Source organism: Rhodofomes roseus, assembly GCF_022264815.1.
Source record: "Rhodofomes roseus strain CIRM-BRFM 1785 chromosome Unknown C8Q71scaffold_31, whole genome shotgun sequence".
Lineage (NCBI taxonomy): Eukaryota > Fungi > Basidiomycota > Agaricomycetes > Polyporales > Fomitopsidaceae > Rhodofomes > Rhodofomes roseus.
This window is the reverse complement of record NW_025952987.1, coordinates 134,682-158,650: the sequence shown is the minus strand read 5'-3', so window position 1 is coordinate 158,650 and position 23,969 is coordinate 134,682. Positions and strand designations below refer to the sequence as shown.

General features: G+C 54.5%; 8 protein-coding genes across 8 annotated transcripts; 3 read left to right on the top strand and 5 right to left on the bottom strand.

Moving 5' to 3' along the window:
- Nucleotides 1–444: 444 nt before the first annotated feature.
- Nucleotides 445–2,040, bottom strand: C8Q71DRAFT_366033 (uncharacterized protein). The gene is made up of 8 exons (XM_047918100.1): nt 1,742–2,040; nt 1,626–1,678; nt 1,494–1,567; nt 1,206–1,439; nt 1,046–1,140; nt 923–995; nt 773–868; nt 445–692 (listed from the first exon to the last, which is right to left on the bottom strand). The coding sequence occupies exons 1-8, from the start codon at nt 1,967–1,969 to the stop codon at nt 622–624; spliced, it is 924 nt and encodes a 307-aa protein (XP_047773751.1). The 5' UTR covers nt 1,970–2,040; the 3' UTR covers nt 445–621.
- A 163-nt stretch (nt 2,041–2,203) lies between these two features.
- On the bottom strand, nt 2,204–6,243 carry C8Q71DRAFT_799378 (SNF2 family DNA-dependent ATPase; the record flags this gene model as incomplete). Its single annotated transcript, XM_047925881.1, has 18 exons — nt 2,204–2,317; nt 2,373–2,770; nt 2,821–2,924; nt 2,978–3,095; nt 3,148–3,253; nt 3,304–3,370; nt 3,428–3,585; nt 3,639–3,798; nt 3,853–3,922; nt 3,972–4,322; nt 4,375–4,644; nt 4,696–4,785; nt 4,842–5,555; nt 5,608–5,726; nt 5,784–5,860; nt 5,913–5,987; nt 6,035–6,115; nt 6,214–6,243. 18 exons carry the CDS (start codon nt 6,241–6,243, stop codon nt 2,204–2,206), a joined length of 3,102 nt encoding a protein of 1,033 aa, XP_047773750.1.
- A 383-nt stretch (nt 6,244–6,626) lies between these two features.
- On the bottom strand, nt 6,627–8,283 carry C8Q71DRAFT_785851 (Alpha/Beta hydrolase protein). Its single transcript, XM_047925096.1, has 8 exons — nt 7,903–8,283; nt 7,679–7,843; nt 7,594–7,623; nt 7,475–7,534; nt 7,363–7,416; nt 7,285–7,308; nt 7,087–7,230; nt 6,627–7,028 (listed from the first exon to the last, which is right to left on the bottom strand). The coding sequence occupies exons 1-8, from the start codon at nt 8,120–8,122 to the stop codon at nt 6,940–6,942; spliced, it is 786 nt and encodes a 261-aa protein (XP_047773749.1). The 5' UTR covers nt 8,123–8,283; the 3' UTR covers nt 6,627–6,939.
- Nucleotides 8,284–8,688: 405 nt separating this feature from the next.
- Nucleotides 8,689–10,918, bottom strand: C8Q71DRAFT_785848 (ENTH-domain-containing protein). The gene is made up of 5 exons (XM_047925095.1): nt 10,617–10,918; nt 10,478–10,556; nt 9,908–10,422; nt 9,702–9,858; nt 8,689–9,651 (listed from the first exon to the last, which is right to left on the bottom strand). The coding sequence occupies exons 1-5, from the start codon at nt 10,778–10,780 to the stop codon at nt 9,001–9,003; spliced, it is 1,566 nt and encodes a 521-aa protein (XP_047773748.1). The 5' UTR covers nt 10,781–10,918; the 3' UTR covers nt 8,689–9,000.
- Nucleotides 10,919–16,194: 5,276 nt separating this feature from the next.
- Nucleotides 16,195–18,208, top strand: C8Q71DRAFT_365593 (uncharacterized protein). Its single transcript, XM_047918098.1, has 4 exons — nt 16,195–16,283; nt 16,337–17,388; nt 17,448–17,831; nt 17,894–18,208. The coding sequence occupies exons 2-4, from the start codon at nt 16,348–16,350 to the stop codon at nt 17,948–17,950; spliced, it is 1,482 nt and encodes a 493-aa protein (XP_047773747.1). The 5' UTR covers nt 16,195–16,283; nt 16,337–16,347; the 3' UTR covers nt 17,951–18,208.
- Nucleotides 18,209–18,874: 666 nt separating this feature from the next.
- C8Q71DRAFT_911265 (histone-fold-containing protein) lies at nt 18,875–19,784 on the top strand (the record flags this gene model as incomplete). The annotated part of the gene is made up of 6 exons (XM_047929126.1): nt 18,875–19,018; nt 19,087–19,111; nt 19,172–19,230; nt 19,358–19,507; nt 19,563–19,697; nt 19,749–19,784. The coding sequence occupies exons 1-6, from the start codon at nt 19,004–19,006 to the stop codon at nt 19,782–19,784; spliced, it is 420 nt and encodes a 139-aa protein (XP_047773746.1). The 5' UTR covers nt 18,875–19,003.
- Nucleotides 19,785–20,009: 225 nt separating this feature from the next.
- Nucleotides 20,010–21,639, bottom strand: C8Q71DRAFT_799374 (uncharacterized protein; the record flags this gene model as incomplete). Its single annotated transcript, XM_047925880.1, has 8 exons — nt 20,010–20,210; nt 20,267–20,411; nt 20,474–20,830; nt 20,880–21,025; nt 21,084–21,152; nt 21,302–21,355; nt 21,418–21,501; nt 21,562–21,639. 8 exons carry the CDS (start codon nt 21,637–21,639, stop codon nt 20,010–20,012), a joined length of 1,134 nt encoding a protein of 377 aa, XP_047773745.1.
- A 921-nt stretch (nt 21,640–22,560) lies between these two features.
- C8Q71DRAFT_716917 (carboxyphosphonoenolpyruvate mutase) lies at nt 22,561–23,713 on the top strand (the record flags this gene model as incomplete). The annotated part of the gene is made up of 4 exons (XM_047921128.1): nt 22,561–22,624; nt 22,687–23,182; nt 23,235–23,541; nt 23,603–23,713. 4 exons carry the CDS (start codon nt 22,561–22,563, stop codon nt 23,711–23,713), a joined length of 978 nt encoding a protein of 325 aa, XP_047773744.1.
- Nucleotides 23,714–23,969: the final 256 nt, after the last annotated feature.

Genomic DNA, 23,969 nt, shown 5'->3' with positions numbered 1-23,969 from the left:
AAGTTACCCTCCGTCCGTTTGAGCTTCATATAGTCACAGAGGAGGCTAGAAGTGCTAAGGTTCTTCTCCGCGGCGGTAAGACATCGAGCTAACCGAGCGGTACGGCCCTTACCGTGCCACTGAAGAGGTAGCATCATTCGGTGGTGACAACCCGTGTAAACCCCCATGTGTATGTGCGCGTCACGGCGGCTCCTTTCCATGCGCGCATTGCATCTCAATGATCAATTGTTACGGAATTATGAGGTCGCAGCTCACCTTTGGCCTCTGACTGCCATGCCGCTGAGTCCACTCAGGACGGAACATGAAATCGGTCGGTGTCATTGGTGTAGCACAACAGAAGGTCTCTGCTACTAGTCCATATTCGGTAGTGCTTAACAGCACAAGCACAGGAATTCATCGTTTCCATCAGTCCTGTGGAAGACTGCCTGGAGAAGTGATAAGGCGTTAGACATTCTCCCGCATTATGATGCAATGATAATCACGAAGCGAGTGTAGCGCAGAGCCCTGTATGCAATTTTATGAGGCCCTGAGCGGTGAGCGCCACAAAAGCTGGCTAGTAACTTGAACACAGTCCGATCGGGGCTTCGTCGATCAATGAGACTAATACGACACAGTTCAAAGTCATTTGGAGTCATCATGCTTTTCGCAGGCACCTTGCATCTCAGATACGTAGTGCTGTCGCTTCTCCAGATCTGTGAACAAGGTCGTGTTAAAGTCAGTAGCAATCCTTGACATACGTGGCCCGGACACCATGAGGAACAGGTATACGTACCCACAGCCCACATAGCAGCGCCAATCCGATTCGATACGGAGAACATCAGTCCGACAAGCGGAATGTGCTCCAGAAGAGCTGCAACGAAGCCGAATGCTGCCGGACGCCATGTAAATACGCGGCGAATGCGGCATTATGCAAGCTACATACCTCTGTAATCCCACTTGCGCTCCTCAATAAAGACGGACACCTGCTCGGGGGACATGCCTTTTGCATGAAAGTACTGAAGACAGCAGTTGGTCTCGAGTTTCTGGAACATACTGCCATACTTACGGGCTTGTGGAGGTAACGGGCCGTTCCAAATGATCTGAACCAAGCTGAGACGAGCATTCCCATCACGGGGACGACTTCAACATGCAGGAACAACACTGTAGATGTTTCCCGGAATGGTCATATTCACTGGCTGTCAACATATGAATCGGAGTATACTCACCTCTAACGGCAATCCTCCCCAGAGATCCACTGAGGACATGGCTAAGCCCAACTCCCTTGCTCACTTTTGGCGGGTTGTCCCATTCTTCCACGTACGGACGCCAGAAGTCGGGCCCCTTGTTCCTGGACTCAATGGTCTGGTCGTATGCGCGTTCTCGTGCGACACGCAGGCCATGAGAGACGAAGTACGTGACAATACCGGAAACTTGTGTTGCTACGAAGAAGAACGTCGCGACTAGCAGCACATTCTATGTGAGCGGGAGCATAGTAGACGAGGCTGTACACGTACATGTACGCATATCAAACGGCACATACGATCCGAGGGTTGTCTGATAGTCGGAGAGACCCAGGACTCGAGGAGAACTATTGCGGAGCAGCTCGTCAGGACGCCAACTAGCCGATGGTGCGAACTTCCACGAACTTCATGTAGAAATGCTCTATGATCCATCTCTGAAGCTTGAAGGTCGAGCATGCCTATAGTGATGACGACTATGTCAAGTTCTATGAGACATACAACAAAGAGGCTGTACAACGCACCCAAGCCAAGCCGACCCCCAGACCTCTTACAACCCCATGCTGGCACTTCTTCCACGCCGGGATGTACAGGGTTCTGTCCGTGCAAAGTCTGTATATGCCGACGACAACATACGAAGGAGGAAACTGAAGACGCGCAGTAGCTCGGCCCAGGTTGTGTGGGGTGTTCTCAGTGTACGGCGGAGGTGTGTCCGCGCCGAAGTCGCCTGGCAAGGCGACTTGCGCCGACATGGTCGTGGATAGTGGACAAGTGATTTAACGCTGCTCTCAGCGCGAACCGCCACTTCAGGCTGCGGAACGGGCAGGCACTGCCCATACGACCAACTACAAGTTCAACATTCCCAGGTGCATGCCGTACAACGAATAATAACAGTGCCATTTACTACAGTATTCTATGATATGACTAGACGTGCAAGCAGACAAGAGCTTAGAGGATAATACAATGATGAGGAGACAATAATCACTTCATGTCTTCCGCTTCTTGTACGCACGCTTCGCGGGCGCAGCGGTGGCAGTACTAGCAGGCGTTGACGATCTCGTGTCGCCGTCCGCCTTCTGCACATCCTCGATACCCCGCTTCTATACATTGTAATCAATGACTGATCTGATAGACGGAGGAGGCGCATGCACATACCTTGCTCTTCAGGTTCTTCGTCTTCTGCTCCTCGGCCTGCTTCGCTTCCGCCTCCTTCTCGATCATGCCCAACAACGTATTGCATCTGCGCTGCAGCTCCTGCGGACTACGGCTCTTGAAGAACCAGTCGAACCGGAACACCGGGAACTCCGTGATGTCCTTCTTCATTCTCTCGTAAACGTCATCTGCCCGCATACCATAGTGGTTGAGCCGGCATAGGAGGTATCGGTCTTCCTCTTCCGAATAGACTTTGCCCTTGGTCGTGGGATAATTGAGCTCCAGCTCCTGCATGGGATAGCGCACGGACGCGATCTTCTTTGAGAGAAGAGCCTCCAGGTTTGATCGCTTGTTCCGCTTGGCTTCACCCTCCTCAATACGAGCCTTGATACGTGGGTACTCTGTATGCAGCTGAGTTTGCAGCTCAGGACATTGCAATGTCAATACGTACCGGCAAGCTCCTTCCACTTCTTCCTGAAGACGGGGTAGTACGCAGCGACATCATCAGGCGTTTTGTCCTGAATCTCGGTTGCCAACAATACGTAGTCATCGGTCCTGCAACAAACGTCAGTACCGTTCATAAACTGCGTAGCCCCTAGCAGGCTCACCATCCGTATGTCTCCAATGCACGGATGAACTGCTGGAAGTCACGCCTACTCCAGTCTTCAAAGCCTCGAGCGATCAATTCCTCCTTCTCTGCCAACTGTTCTTCGTCCAGAGGTTCGGCTGTAGACATGCCATTGGTTCGGTTCTATCGCTAACCGCAATGAGGACTAACCGTTGTCGATGAACTCTTGGGCCGCTTGCCGCTCTACCTCCAGCTTCTCAGGGGTATCTTCAGGTCCAGCAGGCTCACGAAGAGTAGCGGGGATGTCGTTTGCCCTCTACAGTCAACACATCAGACAAAGTCGCTCGGCATCGAAGACATACCGACCTTGTGCGCCGCCAGCTCCTGCTCTTGAAGCTCAGCCAATCGGGGCGGGAAGAACTGGAAGTCCTGACTGTGAGGAACTACTTGTTACGAGACATCATTCAAGGTAGGTTCACGTCAAACATACAGTTGAATCTGCTTTGGAGCACGAGGGATCTTTGGTGCCTTCTCTGTCTTGGACGGGCCGGCGCGCATGGCATCCTTGAAGTAGCTATCGACTGAGTAGTTGAGCTTCCGTTCACGCTTCGAGAGTGATAGAGGGTTGAGCTGCAGCGCTTTCCTCTGCTATAATAGGAGGTCAGTCACGAGTTACTGCCTACGCCACGAGAAGTACGTACTCCTGCCCGGAAGTCTTCACCCTCCCACTGTTGCACCGAAGCCTCGGACTTGAAGTTGCTCAGATCCTCGAAGGTGAGGCCCTCGTACTTGCTGGCCATCTCTGTTGTCCGTGATTCACCGCGTTGAATGATGGCGTCGATGTCGTCGTTGACCATGAGACTGGCACGGAACATTAAAAAAAAATGCGCTGCAGGACACGGAGACGCCACTTACTCGTCCGAGGAGTTCACGATGTGCTCGGCACCATGAGTGATCATTTCCAGTAGCTCGTCCTTGTTGGCGGCTGCACATGTGTCAGAAGACACGTCGCGAACTTTGCAATACATACATACCTTTAGTTGCCTGTGTCCGACCTTGCTGAATGACCAGCTGGTCCAAGCGGAGCTTCTGTGCCGCACGCTCAAGCATACGCTCCTCAACACTGCCTTCAGTGATGAAGCGGAAGACGTAGACCTGTTTAGTCTGGCCAATACGATGGGCACGGTCCATTGCCTGCAGGTCAGCCTGAGGGTTCCAGTCGCTGTCGTAGAGAACCACGACATCGGCGGTGGTCAGGTTGATACCAAGACCTCCGGCACGCGTCGTGAGAAGAAAAATGAACTTCTCGCTCCCTGGCTTGTTGTACTCGTCGATAGCCACAATGCGATCGTCGTGTGCGGTACCACCGTCAATACGACAGTACTCTGAGACCGGTATTAGCAATACAGCCGCATAGCGAGATCATGTAAGACGTACTGTACCCGCGGAACAAGCAGTAATCCTCCAAGATATCCAGCATTCTGCTCATCTGACTGAAGATGAGGGCGCGTGAGCCCTTGGCCTTCATCGAGTTCAGCAGCTTATCCAAGATAACCATCTTGCCGGAGTTTTCGACGAGATGCTCGGCAGTAGTGTACGGTGGCCCAGGCTCTGCCCCGTCGAACAGATAAGGGTGGCAAGTGACTTTGCGTAGCTGCATGACAATGTTCATCAAGCGTGTCTTGCCTTCCTTCTTGCCCGTCAGACCTACACAACCGTGAGTGGTCAGGCTAGTAAAGGACATCCAGTGATGCTTACCATTGACAGCGTCTATATCCTTCTCCAAAACGGAGCGATACCACTTGCGTTGCATCTCTGTGAGACCAACGTAGATGTTGATCTCTTTCTCTGTGTAGGCCAAAACAATCAGCTGGCAAGGCATCTGAATAGTGAGTGGCTCTTACTAGGCAGCAGGCTCTTTTCTACGTCGCTCTTCACACGTCGCAGCAGGAATGGCCGCAAGATCTTGTGTAGCGCCTCCACGACCTTCTTGCTCTTCTCGTCATGGCCTTCTGCCTCTGCCTCATCCTTGTGCAGGAAGCTCTCAAGGTCGGCGTAGTCAGAGAAAATCTCCGGACAGATGAAGTTGAGCAACGCGAAGAGCTCCTTCATATTGTTCTGCAGCGGTGTCCCAGTGATGAGGAGACGCCCCCGCGACAGGAAGGAGCGGACGATTTGCGACAGAATTGAGTCCACGTTCTTGATACGATGCGCCTCGTCGATAACAATGTACTCGAACGAGAATTTCTTCAGCGCCGACTTCTCAATGAGACAGACCTCGTACGACGTGATGAGCACATCGAAATCTTGCGGTATAAGTCGGTTCGCGATGATCTCCGCACGCTCTTCTTTCGAACCCGTGAGCAGCACTGTGTTCACATCGGGTGTCCAGTTCTGGAACTCGCGTGCCCAGTTCTGTAGGGTCGATTTCGGTACGACCACCAGATGCGGACCCCGGATATCGCGGTAGTGCTTGAGATAGCCTAGGAAAGAGATGGTCTGCAAGGTCTTGCCCAGACCCATCTCGTCTGCGAGGATACCGTTCAAGCCGTTATGATGCAGAGAGACCATCCAGTTCAAGCCTTGGAGCTGGTATGGCCTCATCTGTCCGTGGATATCTAGTGCATGATACTGAGCACGTGAACATGAAGTTCGAAATAGTATACGCACAGCTGGGAGACTCCTCAAACACGAAGGGCTGGTCATCACCGTCGGCAGCTATCTCCCCACCCTTGAGCAGTTCTTCGTCCTCTTCCTTCTCCGACTTCCGATGGCGAGCGTTATTGTCTCTGGAACACAGCAAGATGTTCAGTACATTGCGTGTTGAAGGACGTGAAACCACATACACTGCCTTCTTACGGCCTCTGCCCTTCGGTTTGGGTTGAGCATCCAACATGGCGGCATACTCGGGGTCGCGTGCTTTCTGGATAAAACTGAGCGAATATACAGCATGAATCCGACCAAAGTCGTCTTACCTTGATATCTACAAAATGCTTGAACAGCTCAGTCTGCCCAAGCAGATACGAGTAACGCTTGACAGCATCGGAAATCTATGCATCATGAGCTAGCAGTCCTATGCAGAGTGTGACAGGCTCACCTTTGCTTTGTCCATCGCTTGCCGCTTCACCGTCAATTTGTCCTCTTCCACCTTCCGCTTTTGTTTCCGCTCGGCAGCCACCTGCGCTCGAACTGACTTAGACGGCGACTGCGCACTGCTCCCCTCACCCTGCAAAAAATTGGACGCGTCAGACGACACTGGACGCGTCCAAACACGACCTGGACTCTTGGCACGTACCCTATCTTCATCCTCGCTCTGAAGTTCATCTACGTCCGGCACCTCATCTTGAGCATCATCAGCATATTCGCTTTCCCCGCCCTCACTTTGCTGATATAACAGAATGTCGATGTTACTTCATCGCACTTTTGCACAATATATAGACACCTACCTGACGTGAGACTATGTTGCTGGGCACCACGTCGCTGAGGACGTCATCTTCCATCGGCACGTCAAGGGTCTAGAAAGAGCGGTGAGTAGACGGCCGGTCAGAGTGGGACGTGAACTGACACTCATTGTGAACGACTTCGCGGAGGAGGAAGGCAGGTGGCAGGAGAGATGAAAGCGCGACTAGGGTTCGACGCGCGCAAAGGTGTGCGCCACAGGCGAGAACGGGTTACGTAAGCCATGCTGAGCCACACTTTCCTTTTCGGCAGGTACTCGTTCGAGCCAACCAGTCTGATTGACCTTGACTTTCGGTTTCGTCGGACAGCATGTCTACTTGGGGTGTTCTTGCGGCCATCTGTTCGAACCTTTCTCTAGGTCTGGACAGGTAGTTGACGATAACAACAGACTTGTGTTACAGTATTCGAGCCTCATGCTGACTCCGCAGTTCAAAGTTCCACAGTTCCGATACGGCTAGTGTGACAGTACAGTCGGAGGATCGATTCAGGACATGTCGGGCGATATAATGCGACCCAAGAGACGAAAGGGGAGTCATCAACGAGCTAAAGCTTGACTTCGGGGCGTTGCTCTGCGGCACAGGAGTTATCAAACCAGCTCAAGATCGTCGATGCGCTCTGCTCTTTTGCCCATTCTGTCATGGTTAGTCAGTAACCCTGCACTTGAAGATTATACATTTGATCGGTACTCACTTGCAACGGGATCGTCCACGTTACCTCTCAGGGAGAAGCCATGGGTTACTCCAGAGAATACCTGGATATGGTACGTCGCCTTGATCTCGACCATGATGTCTTCAGCACGGCGGCGGAACTCCAAGGGGAATGTATGGTCGATCTCTGCAATTTGACGAACATCAGTCACTACAGACGGCTTCATTGAGCATAGTATACCTGCGCACGACAGAAGCAATGGCTCTGCATCCGACCTTTGGTGAGCACATGTGTATCAAATGATCCCTCCTCACTTACTCTTCATATTCCGGAAGTGATGGTCCTTCAGGACGGCAGGATGCCCGAACGCACCTTGACGTTCATCAGTCACCAATCTCTTCCACAAAATCAGCAACGTGTGCCATTCTACCTGCAGTAATCCAGTCCCGTGCCATACAGTCCATCACGAATGGTGCGCCGAAACAATATCCTGCCACAGTCGACCTAATTGAATGGTTGTTCTGCAGCTTTCGCTACGTCCATGCTTACCTACAGTCAGCCACTGCGTCTGCGACGTTCCTGCCACGTTTATTGGTGTCCACGTATGAGTTCGCTACAATGTGACGGAACTCACCAAACTGTTCCTTCACAGCATCAATCCAGTCAGGCGTGATTTGCTTCGCGCGGATCATCTTCCCGGGTACGAAGTCGAACTCGATGCTATAATTCTTCCCCACCTTGCCCAGGTGGTTCTGCACCGGGTCGCCCTCGAAGTAATCCAGCGCCAGCACCAGGTACCCTTTCAAAATCATTAGCCCCTCCAATCTATATCTTCGTCGCAAGCACGGCAGCACCCACCGTTGGACGCCCAGTAATCCATGATCAACTGCGAGTTCAAGAAGAACGGGCCATACACGTCCGCGAAGAACAGGATGACCCTCCGCTGCTCGCTCAGCTCGGCCGGGCGCGAGACGTACGTGTCGACGCCTGCGAACTTCTCGATAGTCCCCTGCGCGGTACCCGAATGCTCGACGGTCTTGATGCAGCAGTCCCCGGGTGAGCGTGCTATGGTCACCATGTCTGCTGATTTCCGTTCGCGGTGGTGCGTCCTTGGGAGGTGGACCTTGACGAATCTCGGAAGCCTTATGGACTATATATACCTCGAGGGAAAGTTGGTGGGCATGACGCCCCTTGGGCAAACTCAGGATCCTCACCAGAGCCCTATACTTAGTGCGTTCTCAACCACGCGCTATCAGGTGAACTGGAAAACGCGTATAACTGATTACCACAAGTCAGCGGTGTCTCGCGGGGAGCCGCTGCCAATTTACGCCACTACTCTCCTCGTGAGACAAGAAGCATGCCATGGGAGCCATAGACCACAGACGGCCAGCGCAAGCTAGGAACGACACACTGCGGACAAACCCCCTTGTTTGGCGTCGGATAAGTCTCAGATCATCGTTAGAATGAGTATATCATCTCGAAATCCGAACATGAATTATTATCGGTGACCGAACATTGAAAGGCACGGCTCCTCATTGGCTGCCTTTCAATGTTCGGTCCAGGAAAATAGATAATATTCGGATTTCGAGATGATATACACGTTCTGACAATGTTCTGACGATGTAAGCGCTCCGTGCAACCTGCTTTGTCCGCAGTGACAACAGGCGATGATATTACAGTAATACAATAACTTAGTCAGCCCAGCGGCGAAGCTAGGCGCATTAGTGTACAATTATATCTACGCAGTCGAGGCAGTTGGCTAGACAGTTGTAGCGTATAGACGTTACGGCCATTACACTAGGACGCAAGGAGTATCCCGTATCCAGACTCCCCCGAGAGATCCTCAACGAAAGGGGTAAGGTAGCAACGCGAAGAGTACAAAGAAGAAAGGGTCCAAGCAGCAACACCGAGGGCCCGAGGATACAACGCGTCGAGGGTACAACGCATTCGTATTACTCACAGATCAATCAACGAGCCCTCCCGCCCATGTCCATTCTGCTGGGGCTGTTGCTCCTGCTGTTGTTGCTGCAAGAACGGATTATGACTCGTATGGCCCGTCTTCTGCGCGACGATCCTCCCCGCATCCGTCGCCGCAAACCGCAGGTTGCCCACATTCCCGAACGTATCCACGCCGTCCTCCCCGCGCGCCGCAAACAGGCTCGCCAGCCTCGCATGCTGGCCGTCCGCGCCCGGCGTGCGCCCGGGCCTGCCACCCGCGCTCGCGGCGGACGTGCCCGCCTCCGACGCAGAGCGGCGTTCGTGCGCGGGCGGCGAGCGCGCGGAGTCTCGAAGGAACGTGCTGTCGCGGTTCGCGTACGTGCCTGTGAGGCTGAACGACACGGGCCCGGAGCGCGGCGGGTTCGCCGAGAAGGTCTGCTGCAAAGGCGGCGCGGACTGGGGTCCGGGTGCGAAGGGGTTGTTCGACCCGATGCGCGTGGAGGTCGGCTGGGGCATGAGCAGTTGCTGCGCTGTGGCTTGCACTTGCAGCGCTGCTTGTTGCCGCATCCATTCCTCTTGTTGCGCCTGCAGTTGGGCCTGCTGCATGACTTGCATCTCTTGCGCTTGCTGCATTGCGAGCCATTCCGCCTGTTGCTGCGCGTATTGCGCCTGCAAGGTCATCGTCAGCTTGGTCAAACGGTATGATCTTGGTGACCTACAGCTAGCATCTCCTGCTGGGCTTGTTGCTGGAACGGGTTGAAGGAAGTGAACTGTGGCTGCATGGGCATAGCGGTGTACTGAGGCTCGATCCCGGTCGTCGCATACTGCAGCGGCAACGTCGCGTCAATAAGCGGAGCCGGCTGCGGCTGCTGTACTCTGCAAAGACGTCAGAAATGAAACGAAGGCGGACTGAACATGTACTCACGGCTGCCCCTGGTCATTGAACAGAACGAGGTTCGCGTCCTGCAAAGACTGCCGCCTCTTCTCCTCGTCCTCCTTACTCAGCTCCAGCGCCCGCTGCAGGTCCCGATCCTCCGCCGTCTGACGCTGCCTCTCCGCCTCGCGCTTGCTCTCTTCGAGTGCTCTCCGCAGGTCCCCCTCACGGTCTTCCCGGTTCGGCGACGGTCGGCCAGTAGGGAGCCGACTGCGCCTGCGAGCGTTCTCGTCGTCCGTTACGTCCGAATCGTCCGAGCGCCGCGCGCGAGACATGCGCTCGTACATCTGCGCGCGGGTCCGGCGTTCGTGTCGGAGGCGGGCCTCGTCCAGCAGGAGGGAGACGATGCCCTTGGCCTTTTGGCGGACGTTGGCGCCCTGGTCTTTGCCCTCGTCGTCCACGTATTGGAACTCTCGGAGGGTCTTGATAACATAGAGGTTTTCCTTGAAGTAAAGAATGACGTTTTCGGATCCGGCGTGGAGGAGGTAGTCGATCAATGTTAGACACTGTCGGCGTTGTGTGAGTAAAGCCGCCAGGGCATTGAATGGCTGGACAACGCACCTTGAATACATGCCGCCAGTTCTTCCCCTTGTCGTTGAGTCGCTTGTCCAGAATCTCCACGATTTCCACAAAGTCTTCTCTGGTCGCGGCCGCTTCAGCTTGCATTGTCTCTGACCAGTGACGACAACGTCCAACTCACTGGTTGTAAGTCATCTGGGCAATCTCGTGCATTTGTCTGCCCGACGGGGGCCATGGGTCGTTTGACGTTGCATCGCGGACCTTGGCCTGTGTGCCAGAGTAGCCCTTGGTGTAGTTCTTGGCCACGCGGAGGGCGCCCTTGCCGTAGTGCGAGAGCGTCGACATGGGGGGTCGAGAGAGGAGTATGAGGTGAGAAATAAGGAGGGTATAAGCTTGGGACTATCGTCTGAGCGACCAAGTCTGGGTGGGCGGACGGCGGCGGACCCGAAATGGACCCGAGCTAGATCATGGCGGCCACTGCCACTATGTAGTGCCACTGGCGACCCACCTTGTCCTCGGCGACTCTCCGACTCGGACCCGCTCAGCCACACTGTGGCGACTGTAGCCAAACTGTAGCGACAGTTTTCTATCTTCCTCCCACCGTGATGTGGTGGCCTGCATCGCGCTGCCGCTGGAAAAACATCCACAGTGCCGTGCCCTTCTGGGCCGTCGGACGCAGGTTCAAGATGCACGCAAACGTGTCACAGAGCATACCTAGGCTCATGTACATACTGGCCGCGTTGCCTCAGTGGGCAACTACGATTCCATCACTCCGTTATCTGTTAATTCCGCATAGCTTCAAGTCTGAGGATTGATACACCGGAGGTACGCATACTGCATTTACGGTGAACACCCTTCATGTAGTTGACATTGCTGACGGTGTATCAGGATGATCAGCCTTCTGGTGCCGACGTACACTGGTGGCAAGGCGATCGTGGTAGCGTCTGTATTGCCCCAATTGCCAAGCCACTCTCCCCCATGTAAGGCGAACGTATCCCGGAATTCCTCTCCTCGCTGTGTTATGACTGGCAGGCGGAGCACGACGGCCAGCTTCAGGCCGCGGCGGAGTGTTGACATAGAAATTGCGCAAGCCGCCGTGTTACTTTGGGAGACTGGCCAGACAACTCACGGGGCCTTCGCCCCAAACAGAGATATCGCGAATCAATTGGCTGTCGAGGGAACTGCGAAGGCATTCGACGATTGGGCGAACGTAGTATCCGTCCCACCTCGTCCCACTCATGGACGCTAAGTACTACTGATTTGCGGCCACAGAAGCCTACCCTGAGTATTTCGTGGGACCAACAATATCGCTTTTTCAAGTGCCTGATCGGAATTCGGCAGCTCTCAATGCTGTGACGCATGGGCAATCCGTAGCTCTCATGACCTGTGCCGCATCAAGTCTCTATCCTTACTATGTATTGGGGCAAACTCATCACAGCAAACCGCCATCACGCTTGCGTTACTTGCGCATCACTGCGCTCCACGACCTGCACAACACAGCCGATTGGGCCAGCCGGATGAACGCTTGGCGGGTGCGTGTATGTATACCGTTGACTAGATAGTAGATGATGGTGACTGACTGAACCACTCAGAAGACTGTTACGCTAATTTTCGCTGAGACAGGCATTGTATGCCTCAAGCTCCAGTGTGATCCACAACAACGAGGTATTGGTGCCTATGATCCGAAGCTGATATGTTCCAATCCCATTGATGCTTCGTCCAGCCGCATTCAGGGCTGTGGATGCTATGTTCTCAGCCCACATCCTTGTCAACCATATGTCATCTCTGCGTAATCTATGTACTGTGCCCATGTTTTAGCACACCGGGGTCCTCGTCCACGTTCAACCTTGAATGCAAGGCCACGCACCCAAGACGGCAACAACGATGACGAGGAGGATGAGGACTCTGCCGAAGGAAAACCCCAGCCTCTGGGTCAAAGTCATCCGCCAATTGTGTGAATCAGTGGATGAAACCCATCCATTTCGACGCTCTCAAAGCAATCTTGACGTTGTTTTCCGAAGGTCTGCTCACGCTTACAGTCGGCCCAGATACAGGGCTTGCTCCGAACGTTTAACCTACGACGTACTAAGGTTTACTTCGTACGTACCTCCTTCGTCGACTTGAATCGATCCTTACTGGTACTCACTGTGGTACAACAGGCATACATGCTACGAATGCAACATTACAACCGACGCTCAACTGGGCCACCCACCGTCGTAAATGGTGTGAGGTGAAACAGCGATCCCGCTACTACTAGCAGTGGCAGTGCAATTAGTACAGGACCCAATGGTACTAGCCATATGAGATCAGGACTGCATCGTATACGATGCAATGCAACTGTTGCAGTGAGCCTATTTCTTTTTGATCTCTGTATCAGTCACAACTTCGCTGGCAACTGGCTCTACGTCTGCAGACTCAATCGAGCAGCTGTTCTGTCAAGCCTCTGCATCATCGTTATTGGGCAATACGGTCAAAATAAGTCGTGACACGGTGGGGTGGGGTGATCGACATCATGATCGCCGAAGATCGATGCACATAGTCGCGATGCGATCTCCCAAAACATAGGCTCAGCTACCGCCTGGCTACGGATGACATGCTCTCACATCTACAAGAGCGTCGCAGCTGAGCATATAGTGATGAGTCGTTAGTCAGTCTACATCGCTGAAGCTCTGACAATGGCTAGTCCAGTTATCATTTAACCGTGAAACCTGCAAGTCTGCTGCCCTCTGTAGCAGCAGGTCACCCATACTTGACGACGAATAAATGGTACGCATATGCAGCAGGCTGCGTCACAAGAGCCTCCGTGCCGCGAACCGCCATCACCCAGGTACATAAATCCAGATGCGATGTTTTGTCGAGCACAATGATCCGAGCTGATGCAATAAGCGGCGCAAGATCTTGGAATCGCTGCTGTGATCCCAAGTCCGTGCCATGGCCACGCATACCAGCGTATAAAAGGAGAGGTATGCCCACTGTATCCCTCAGCTCCTCTTCTTCTTTCGAGCTCGCCAAGAAGGTTGCCGGCAAGTAAGTGTTCAACAACGGTGGCAGTGTGAATGTTGCACTTATCTCTTGGACCCTTCTAGCCTCGCTCTTTGTTGACGATTCACGTTCATTCCACCGAAATCCTTCGTAACGACCCCAGTGCATACAAGTCATCATGCGTTACTCTACGCTCGTCTCTACTGTCCTTTTGGCGGTGGCAACAGCTCCCACGTTCGCTCACCCGGTCACTATGTGAGTGCCTCGCTATTTATTTTATTCCATAGCTGACCATGCAACAGTCGCGCGACCGAGGATGCCTCCATACTCGAGCGTGAGCTCCAAGACGGACTGGCGGAGCGCGGCTACTACGACGACCTCGTATCTCGAAACCTCGAAGCGCGCAACCCTCCAGATATCAGTGATAAGGAGCGCGCCGCGATAGCGCTTCGATTGAGGCAGAAGGCGGAAAAGCGGCAACGTCGGGGCGGGGCCGCCGCACGGAGTCCGGTAAGGTCAGTTATGTGGCACTTCCAGGCTAAGCCTGGTTCGTCTCTGCGACATGAAGCCAAAATCGATCCCCGGGAGTACGACCTCGACGGCGAGCTGTTCACGTGAGCTCCTCGCTATTTATTCTTTCCCATGGCTGAGCATGCAATAACAGTCGGACAACCGAAGATGCTTCCAGCGTCATGGTTGAGCGTGAGCTCCGAGACACATTGACGGGGCGCGGCTACTACGACGACCTCGTCTCTCGGGACCTCGAGGCGCGGAAAAATTTTGACCATGGAGACCCGACCAGGTCTCAGGGAACCCAACCGTACCGTCCCCGAGAGTATGATCTTGATGGCGAGCTGTTCGAGCGCGGCTTCGAGGTAGACGAGCTTGATTGAACGGACGTACTTGGCATGACTAAGGGGCCGTTACGATGTATTTCCGCCTGTTGTACGCATCGTGTACATGGTTGCGTGCGACTTGTAATGTCGATCGTAACGTGAAGACTCACTGGCAGTCGTGTGTGCTTGGGAAATTGATAATCAGCTGAGTGTCGCTCCGAGATGCATGCAATGTCAATATGCAGGCCAAACATCCCGGGCAGTAACGATATACTATGCCCAGGCGGGAGTGACCATGAGCATGGAGCTGGCGGAAGGATGAGAACGACTCTCTGAAAAGACGAAGCGACGTACTTACACGCCCAAGCCGAGTCGCAGGCTATTGCCGATCGCATCCAGAGCGCTACTCGTATGTAGCTTTTCGTCAATGCCTAGCGACGCATCCGAACCACTCTTAGCCAGAGCGAACACCTATTCGGAGCAGCATCCGCTTCCGAGATCTGAGGCATGAGGTTCCAGCAAACGGAAGTCTCAAACTGCCTCGGAACATACCGTACTCGCGCGACCCTTAGAAGTCTGGCAGTATCCACGCGTCATCAAATATTGCTTCCGCCCTCGCTCGACCTCGCGCGCATCTTCCCCAAAGTACGCGAGCTCGATCTCGGGGACGGCAGACGACACGCAACATCGGTGACAACTCTACGCTATGTGTCACTGGACCTTAGGTCCCCGTCGTCAGCCTCCAAAGAATACCGCAGCGAGCTCACCAAACGGAACGTTGCACCGGGTCCCGACATACGTACGACGAGCATTGATCTACATAAGTATGGATACCCACGTAGCATCTCAGGACGACAAATTCACAGAGGAAAAGGGCCTGTACTGGTGGGAGGTCGATCAGAGTGCGGGTGGCCGAGTGGCCGAACCTCTGAGGAGAACGTATGGCCGCTTTCCAATGTTCGTCAATGTACGACTGGCAGACTGAGCTTGTTGCCCAGTATATTTCCTGAAAGTCGACGGCCTGATACGACGAGGGTATAATGCAGACGAGTGAGGATATATAAATGAGCGCATATGTTACTCAAGTCATACCACCCGATCATCGCCCGTATCGTACATCTGCGGGTCAACCCCGTGAGGTTTCATTCACGGAAGGCGACCGAGTCCCTTCGCTATTTCCTGGTCTACACGCGGATCCTCCCCGGCATGATTTTCGACCCAGCGGTCGTCCTGAGTCTTCGCAGCCTCCAGCTTGCGAGCTGCAACGGCAGTCTTTTCCGCTGCAATGCTGCCTACCCACAATTCCATGAGCTAAAGTCACGATGCGCGCTACATGGTGTGTGCAGCTTACCTCCTTGTCTTTGCGTATATGCAGCCTCACGGTTCAGCTTATCTACGAGCCTGTCTTCGTCGACAGCGCCCGCTGGAGCAGAAGGGACGGATTGATGGACCTCTTCGCCCGACAGGGGGTCCCCCGAAATCGCTGAGGCATAATTCGCTGCGGCTATATGCGCTGTTTGTGAGTACCTACACCTCAGCTTCGGATGTGCGAGTTCCTGACCGCTCTGTGTTTTCGCTGCGGCAGAGTACTTGTGCACCGTCCCTGGAGGCAGGTCGGGGTTGTTGGCGTCATCCCGCGCATGCTTCTCCGACTCGATGGCCTTGATTTCCGACAGCGTCTGAAGGCGTTGGTCGGCCATGTCTAGTATTCAATGATAACAAGGGGCAGTGCGAGTGTAAGTTGAGAGAGATGCAGGGCTCCAGTCGCTCCCGCCTGAACTGCTTGACATCGCCCCAGCACGAACGTTAACGGAGCCCTGCACGTCATCCGACACATTGCGCCGTGACGGGCTGAGCCCAAGCGTGACACCATGTGGCGCAGCAGCACGCGCCTGTGACATGTCGCGTCTACCTTGGAACACTCAGGCTCAACGCGTTGAAGTTGTCACCGCTAGCCAGCACATCTCCTAAGAGGGTGACCGTCAACGCGTTAACTGGGAAGCTCATCAGCTCGAACGTAACATGATCCAGTACGTAGTCCATGCAGGCCTCATGACCAGTGATGTTCGTGACGATCGTCCAGTACCTGCACCAATGATGGATCTTCAAGCGTTAAACAATGATAGCCTTTCTGCAATCGTTGCGTATCTCAACTGCAGTGACGCCCTTCGGTTCTCAGTGGTGGCTCGTTCATTCCACGCTATCGCGAAGTATCATGCACTGCACTATGTGACCCTCTCCAGTTACGGCGCACTCGTCAAGTTTTGCCGGCTCATGCTCAGCAGCATGAGCCATCGTTTGGCATCAATCTTCGCCATCGAAGCCAAACTATGGATCGATAACGAGGCAGAGATGGCCGACAGCAGTTGGCTTGGTCCGCCACCTGTCCCTGTGAAGGAATATCGAGCAACCGGCGCACTCTTCGCGGATGTGCTCGAGAGGGCGAACAACCTAAGGACGTTGACACTCAACCGAGCCGAGGTTTGGATGGACTACGAACCTCGTATAGCTTATGCGGTCATCGCCCTGCGCAACCTCGACGAACTCATCTTGCGAGATGTTGGGCCTACAGTCTCGCGCGTCATACACAGGATGCAGTCCACGCCTATGAAGCTCGGTATACCAGAAGTAGATGGCAGTTTGTTCTTTGTGCACACCAGTTTCCCGTTGGATGACCACCTCCGCCTACCCTTTGTGTCCCACCTCATTGTGTACGGCAATATGGCCTTGCCGTCTGTCGCTGACCTGGTGCGGGTGTTCCCTAATGTGCGTACGCTGGACTTGGGGAGCGGCTGGGTCAAGGAACCACCAGTCTTGGGGATGGAGATCAACTGGCCGAAGCTGGAGCATCTCGAAGGCAGGCCCGAGGTCCTGACGAAGTGGCGGAACGTAACCCCAGTACATTCCGTACGCCTGACGATCGACTTCGACATGAGCTACCACGACAATCCAAAGATTCTTGACGGAGTGCGCAATGCACAGCCGGTGGTTTTGGCAATATCGTTCGGCTCCTCTGCCGACGCAACATATTGGAGCGATCTTGCATCTGTCTCCCGCAGGCTGCGATACCTGAGCTTGGACGCGTATGGTATGCGATATTCGAAACATTGGCAAAAAGACCTCAAGACGTCAATCGTAAGTATTATGTCAACTGGACGGCGATCATGTAGGGCCTCACCTAATGGTATCATCAGGCGGCTATTGTTCCCATTCTTGCCAGTGCAGATATCGTCTGCCTGAAGATCCTATGCTGCCCTCCCGAGCATAAGGCAGCAGACATGCAGAACATTGCGGCCATCGATCTCGCGGAGTACGAGACCTGTGAAGCTATCCGCACGGATCTGCCGCATGCGGCGGCCTCAATTCCTAGCCTCCGGTACCTGTCGCTTGACGTGTACGCCTGCATCGGGGAGCCAAGACACGGGACAGTCGAGCATCCCCTCGATGGAAGAACCTACTGGTGGCAATATGATGGTCCAGGTACTGAGAAGGTTGCGCGGACCATCGACCCAGCGCGAGGAGAGCGTATCGCTGCGTATTTGCATTCTCCCGCGTACGACTGCAGAAGGAATTTGAAGGTAAGTGGGACATTCATGGGTTATATCAACGTTGCAAGGTACTCATTGGGTCTGTTCGATAGATGCCGTGGTCGCTTGATACGGAGACGATGAGGACGTCGAGACGCAACGAGGGTTAGAGCATTGAGAATGGTGTTGACCTTGTCTCGACCTTGCGAGGAAATTGGAGTTGCAATTGGCTGAGGCTGGCGTCTCAACATGCATGAACGTACTGGTCTCTGACCTCAAACTGTGTAACGGGGATTCCTCAGTAGTGCAACAACTATGATTGCGAGACGATGACGCCAAAATGTGCATCAACGTACGAAAGCTTCTGCTATGTTCGTTAAAACATAGCATACCGTGGAAACAGGCTCCTTTAGCTGATGGGGCACATTGGTGTCTCGAAGACTCTCAGGGTTCTGCGACGTACCACAATGTGTCGCAATCTCGGACCGTTCTCCCAAGAGCACGTCGACAGGGGAAACAGGATGGAGCTACTGTAACGGTGTTCCCGTCGATCCGCGGGCCACATTCGGCAGCTATGCTAGCGCCCGTATCACCGTGACCATACACACCAGTACCGGCAGGATGAGGGACAAACGTGTGGATGATACGGGAGACATCGACACAATCCCACCAGTGAATGAGCATGGGGATGGTAAAATATGATGGAACCTTGGTAGTGAGACGAGTGGCTGAATGCAGGTCGGTCGACGACAAGTCGACGGGAGTGATGCATCATAAGCGCCCGGTATGGTAGAGCACGTCGAGGCGGCACAAAGACATTCTTCGCCGTTCCTCGCATTCTTCTCGCTGGTCCGACCAATGAATGCCACAGGTAGCATTGCAGACAGCGTGCAAAAATTAACAGGGTCACATCAGAGAGGATTGTAGCCAGCGAAAGAGGGCAGAACAACAGAAAAAGCTAGAAATGCGAATATTCGGGCAATCTTCCGCGCGCAAGTCGCGTCAAAGCGTCAGGCGACTGGAGCCGTTGTGCCACTGCGACGGAACCTTCAACCGTGGGAAATGGGCACTGCGGACCTTCAACGGCGACGAACAGTCAGCGCGAGGGCCCCACCGCCTCCCCCTCCTCTTTTCGTCGTCTACCACCACCGCCCAAGCCCGCCCTCCAGCCCGCCGTCCTCCCGCCCACCGTCTACACCGTCCAATACCTCTTTCGAACAACAATGGCCCGTACCAAGGTCAGTGTAGACTCATTTTTGCCGTCGTCGAGTGCATGTTGCTGACCATCGTCGTTGACGTCGTCCAGCAAACCGCTCGCAAGTCCACCGGTGGTGAGCACTCTTTGCCGAGCACAGTATAGGAGCACTTTCGTAACGCATATATCCTCTCAGGTAAGGCACCCCGTAAGCAGCTGGCCACCAAGGCCGCCAGGAAGACCGCGCCCGCTGGTGTACGTCGTTTCCTCCCTATCTTCCGCTGGGGCCTCAGCTAATGTGGGTTGTGGGCACGCCTCCCCTTTCTCTCCCTCCTCGGCCGCTTTGCCACGCTGTTGTGTCCTGTTTGTCTGAATTTCCCAGGCCGCGACCGGCGGTGTGAAGAAGCCCCACCGTTTCCGGCCCGGAACGGTCGCCCTCCGTGAGATCCGGAGGTACCAGAAGTCCACCGAGCTCCTTATCCGGAAGCTCCCCTTCCAGCGTCTCGTCCGTGAGATCGCTCAGGACTTCAAGGTGAGTTGTCGTCGTCGTTGGCTGCAAGGGCTTGACTGACTTGGACCTCTCCCAGACGGATCTCCGTTTCCAGTCCTCTGCTGTGATGGCTCTCCAGGAGGCCGCTGAGGCCTACCTCGTCTCCCTCTTCGAGGACACCAACTTGGCTGCCATCCACGCCAAGCGTGTCACCATCCAGCCTAAGGACCTGGTATGTATCCTGTTGCTATCACGTTTATCGTGTATGCTCATGACCGCTCAGGCCCTGGCCCGTCGTCTCCGTGGCGAGAGGTCTTAAACGTCCTCACATCTTGCCATACAGTGTCTGCTGCTCGTCTCGTCCTCCCCTCTTGTCGTCTCGATGTTTGATTTGTGAGCCTTCGTGTACTGTACTATGACTCATGGCTAGGCCAGTGATTATGTATCATGGGTGTTGACGAACTGTATACATGTTTCATGCAACCCCTGCTATACACCTCGGTGTGCTCGGCAACGGAGAACTAGCTCGTAATGAATGATTATATTAGACTCCATATGCATCCGTCCATTCTTCGATGGTCACGACATCGCCGACTTTGATAACACCACTATCGTTGAATACGCCATACGTCCCGAAACACGGCTTGTTCTTGCCTTCGTGGTACATCCCCGTTCGGAACTTCATGAGGACCTTGAAAGGTACTGCCGCATCGCGCACACCCACGCCCGGGTCCACGTTTGGGAGCTGAAGAAACAAAATATGAGGCTTGCACAATTGTAGAGAGTGCTATGGGGACTCACGAGGCATCGCGTGCATTTCTGGACGAAGGTGACTATGGCAGAATGTCGTCGATTGTCGTGTTGAGACGGGTTGATGGCGACCGTGCGCCAGAAGTCCTCCGCGAAGGGAACACCAGCGCCTTTGACGATCACATTGGCTCTGAACCTAACCGTCGACCTCCAAGTCAGTCACCCTGCATGCAACATAGCGCAGCACAGGACACGTACCGGTCGATAAGCACAGAGCTTTTCGCCCACCGTTCACGGTCCAGCCCGCCGATCGCAGTCCCATGGTCTGCCGCAAGCTTGCGCACGACGCGCTCGAACTCTGCGATGCTCTCCTCGCTCGCGACGTGTAGCGGGAACGCGTCCTGGTAGAGCGTATATGCCTCGAGTGTCGGGAAGGCGGACGTTGGCGGGCAAGAGCGTGGGGAGGGGCCTTTGATCATGAGATGCACGGCGCGTTCAAAGTAGCGGGAGAGGATGGAGGAGGGCGTCGGGAGGGGGGTGCTTGAGGAGGAGGGGATGGATTGACAGATGTAGCCGTCGACGCGGGCATCGCCATTCACGGAGCCGTCGTCGATGCTGTAAAGACGGTTGAGTGTCGTTCAAGGGTGTCGGTGCGGATACTCACGCCTCCCAGGTGCTGAGGATATCTGGCGTAGGATTGAGAGGCACGGCGAAGCTTTCGCAGCCTGACTCTTCTGGGAAAGAGACCTCGAGTGTTCCGCCATGAGGAGAAGAGGCATCGGGGACAATTTGAGGCGCGATGAGGACCATCTAGTGATAATTGTGAGCGAGCTTCTTGACAGCGTCGACTCTATACCGAACGCCTCACCTTCGGCACTTGTCTCGCCGTCAGGATCTTATGCGTAGTCGCATCGATGATACCCCATCTGCGGTCGTGCTGTAGAACATCGCTTTCCGTCAATTCGGGTGCATTATGCGTGAGATGCAGACGCACGCGTTCCTGGATCTAGTCTGCAAGTACATGCCATGCGGCGATGTCATAGACTTGCATACCAGCCCAGGGTATGGTGAAAGTGGTGCGCCTACCTCGAGACAATCAGGGGTATAACGGACTTCCGCGACCGACGTACCTCTACAACTCTAAGTAGTAGAGTAGCGGTGTCAGCATTTCTCGAAGCAGGATGGGTGAGCGGTGTACGTGCCTTGATCGGATAGATGCAAATCCTTGAGACGTGCACTTCACCTATCTCAAACGGTGTCGATGTCGGGTAAGCTGACAACTCTGCCTACGATACAGAGATCATGAGCCTGCCGTACGTAGATCAGTAGAGGATGAATGGACGTACGGAGGATGTTCCTGAAGCTCCTTCGTCAACCTCCTGTTGTCCTAGGAGGTTGCGAGCAAGAGAAACTATAGATGACATGGCTTCCGCTACTTCGTTACCTATCTAGTATGATAAGTTAAAGTCTCGATGGTGGAGCACCGATAGAGGCAGGGGAATATGTCGAGGACTGTGAAGCTGGATATATGTTGATTGCGTCTTACAAAGTCACGCCCGATGGTAGGTAAACTCAATCTGGGCTGCGTCGCATGCAACACCGAAAATGGTGAGTCTAGAAGAGGTAACGAATTCACACGTCGTCAGGAACACGATAATGGCGTTGAGCACAGAGAGACGGACTCAATATGTAAGTAGAGCTGCAAGGACTTGCAAGGAGCTGCTAACGGCGTACCAGGGCGTATGTACCGTCTCCGAAATAGTAGTATTCTGGGAAGCGTCCCTTGGACATCGAGATCAGATCTGTTTCCAAGATCGGCATGAAATTCATGGATCGCCAGTAGCGCCCGTTGCGGCAGACCCTTCTCTGTGTCTGCCTCTGGTCTGCCTCCTCTCGTCTTCTCCGGCCCAGAGTCCAGCCAGGGTCTCCTTTGATTTATCCATCTCAGTTTTCTCCAGCTGCAGCAAAACGAGACGAACCAATTGACTTCCTCTAACAACGCTGCGCGAAATCTCGAGCTACTTCGGTGTGGTACCTCAGCTGGGGCCCTGCATCATCTCCTCGTCATGGGCAGCGCTACCGCTGTGGTCATTCCACTGTCCTGGACTTGGTGTGGCATCGCCTATTGTGCGCTGTGCTTGGAGCAATGGGACTGCGGCACACCTGTACGAACCCCTCGCGTATCTGGGCTGCAGCGTATAACTGGTGGCTATGACGTCGACCTATCCGCAGAGGCAGCCCCACTGCGTATATAGCCCTCTCCAAGGCCACTTAGGCATCAGTTCCCCTCTTCTTGTATATTCCCAACCTCAGCCAAGCAAGCCAAGTCGCAACCTCCAACAGCCATGACAACTCCGACGAGCTTCAAACCCGACATGCCGGGCAAGCTGAGGAAACTTATGAAACAAAGTGCGTACCGTACCATGGGTTACGACCAGCGTGGCTTACGTTGAGGTTGCACCTACTCACAGAGGACTGCATCATCTGCCCCGGTGTCTTCGACGGCATCTCCGCGCACGTCGCGAACAACGCGGGCTTCGATTGTCTCTACCTCGCCGGCAGCGGTGCCTCCGGGTCCGTCATCGGCGAGCCCGATCTCTCCGTCATCACCGGCACCGAGCTCGCCAACACCGCGCGCGTCATCACGGAAATCAGCGACGTCCCCGTCATCGCGGACGCGGACACGGGGTTCGGCGGGCCACTGAACGTTGCGCGGACGATTGCGCTGTACGAGAGCGCGGGCGTCGCAGGGTGCCACATCGAAGACCAGACGTTCCCGAAGCGGTGCGGCCAGCTGAACGGCAAGGACGTCGTGGACATGGAGACGTACCTTGAGAGGATCGTCTCCGCGGTGAAGGCGCGTAGGAATCCTGACTTCCTGATTATCGCGCGGACGGATGCGAGGAACGCAGCGCAGTTTGGTGGGGGTGATGCTGGCGAGGAGGCTTTCGAGGAAGGCGTCAAGAGGTACGTGGTATGTTTGGTAGATCCCGCATATGCTTACGCCTCCGCGGTCCAGATTGAAGGCAGCCTTGAAGGCTGGCGCCGACGTTGCGTTCATGGAAAGCCCACGGACGATGGAGGAAGGTGCACGGCTCGTGAAAGCCCTCGCGCCGCACCCTGTCATGATCAACGTCCTTCCGAACGGCCTCACGGGCAACTACAAGGTGGAAGACTGCAAGCGTCTAGGATTCAAGCTCGCCATATACCCGTGCACTGGCTTCATCCCCGCGACCATCGCGATGGAGAGGTCGTACGCGGCGCTGCGAGACAAGGGCACGGACTTGGACAATTGCGAGGGCTGGCAGATCAAGGACTTCTTCGAGGTGCGTCGGTGTGGCGACGTGCGACTGCTAGGGGGTTGATGCTGACTTGCCGCTCTATCAGCGTGTCGGTTTGAAGCCATCGTTCGACTTCGATCGTGCAATCGCCGAGAGTGTGAGGCAAGACGTGAAACCGAGCAGATACGAAGAGATGTCTGGGCACGACCTGTTCTGAGCTGGAGTACCAGTTGCGTCAGAGTGGTGTAGGATATAGGGAGATGCAGCTTATGATACTGTGACTAGTGTACAGTACGGCTCCGCAACCACGTCGGTATACTACCTATACAGACTCCACATCTTAGTTTTAGTACTGTATGTGACCGAATGCATGATCCTCTCCATGTTGTGCCAATGTCGCGACGCACGTGCGTGTGACGTAACGCGACTTACGCCCGTCGCGTTCTCCCGAAGCGGCGGAAGATTCTCGAGGT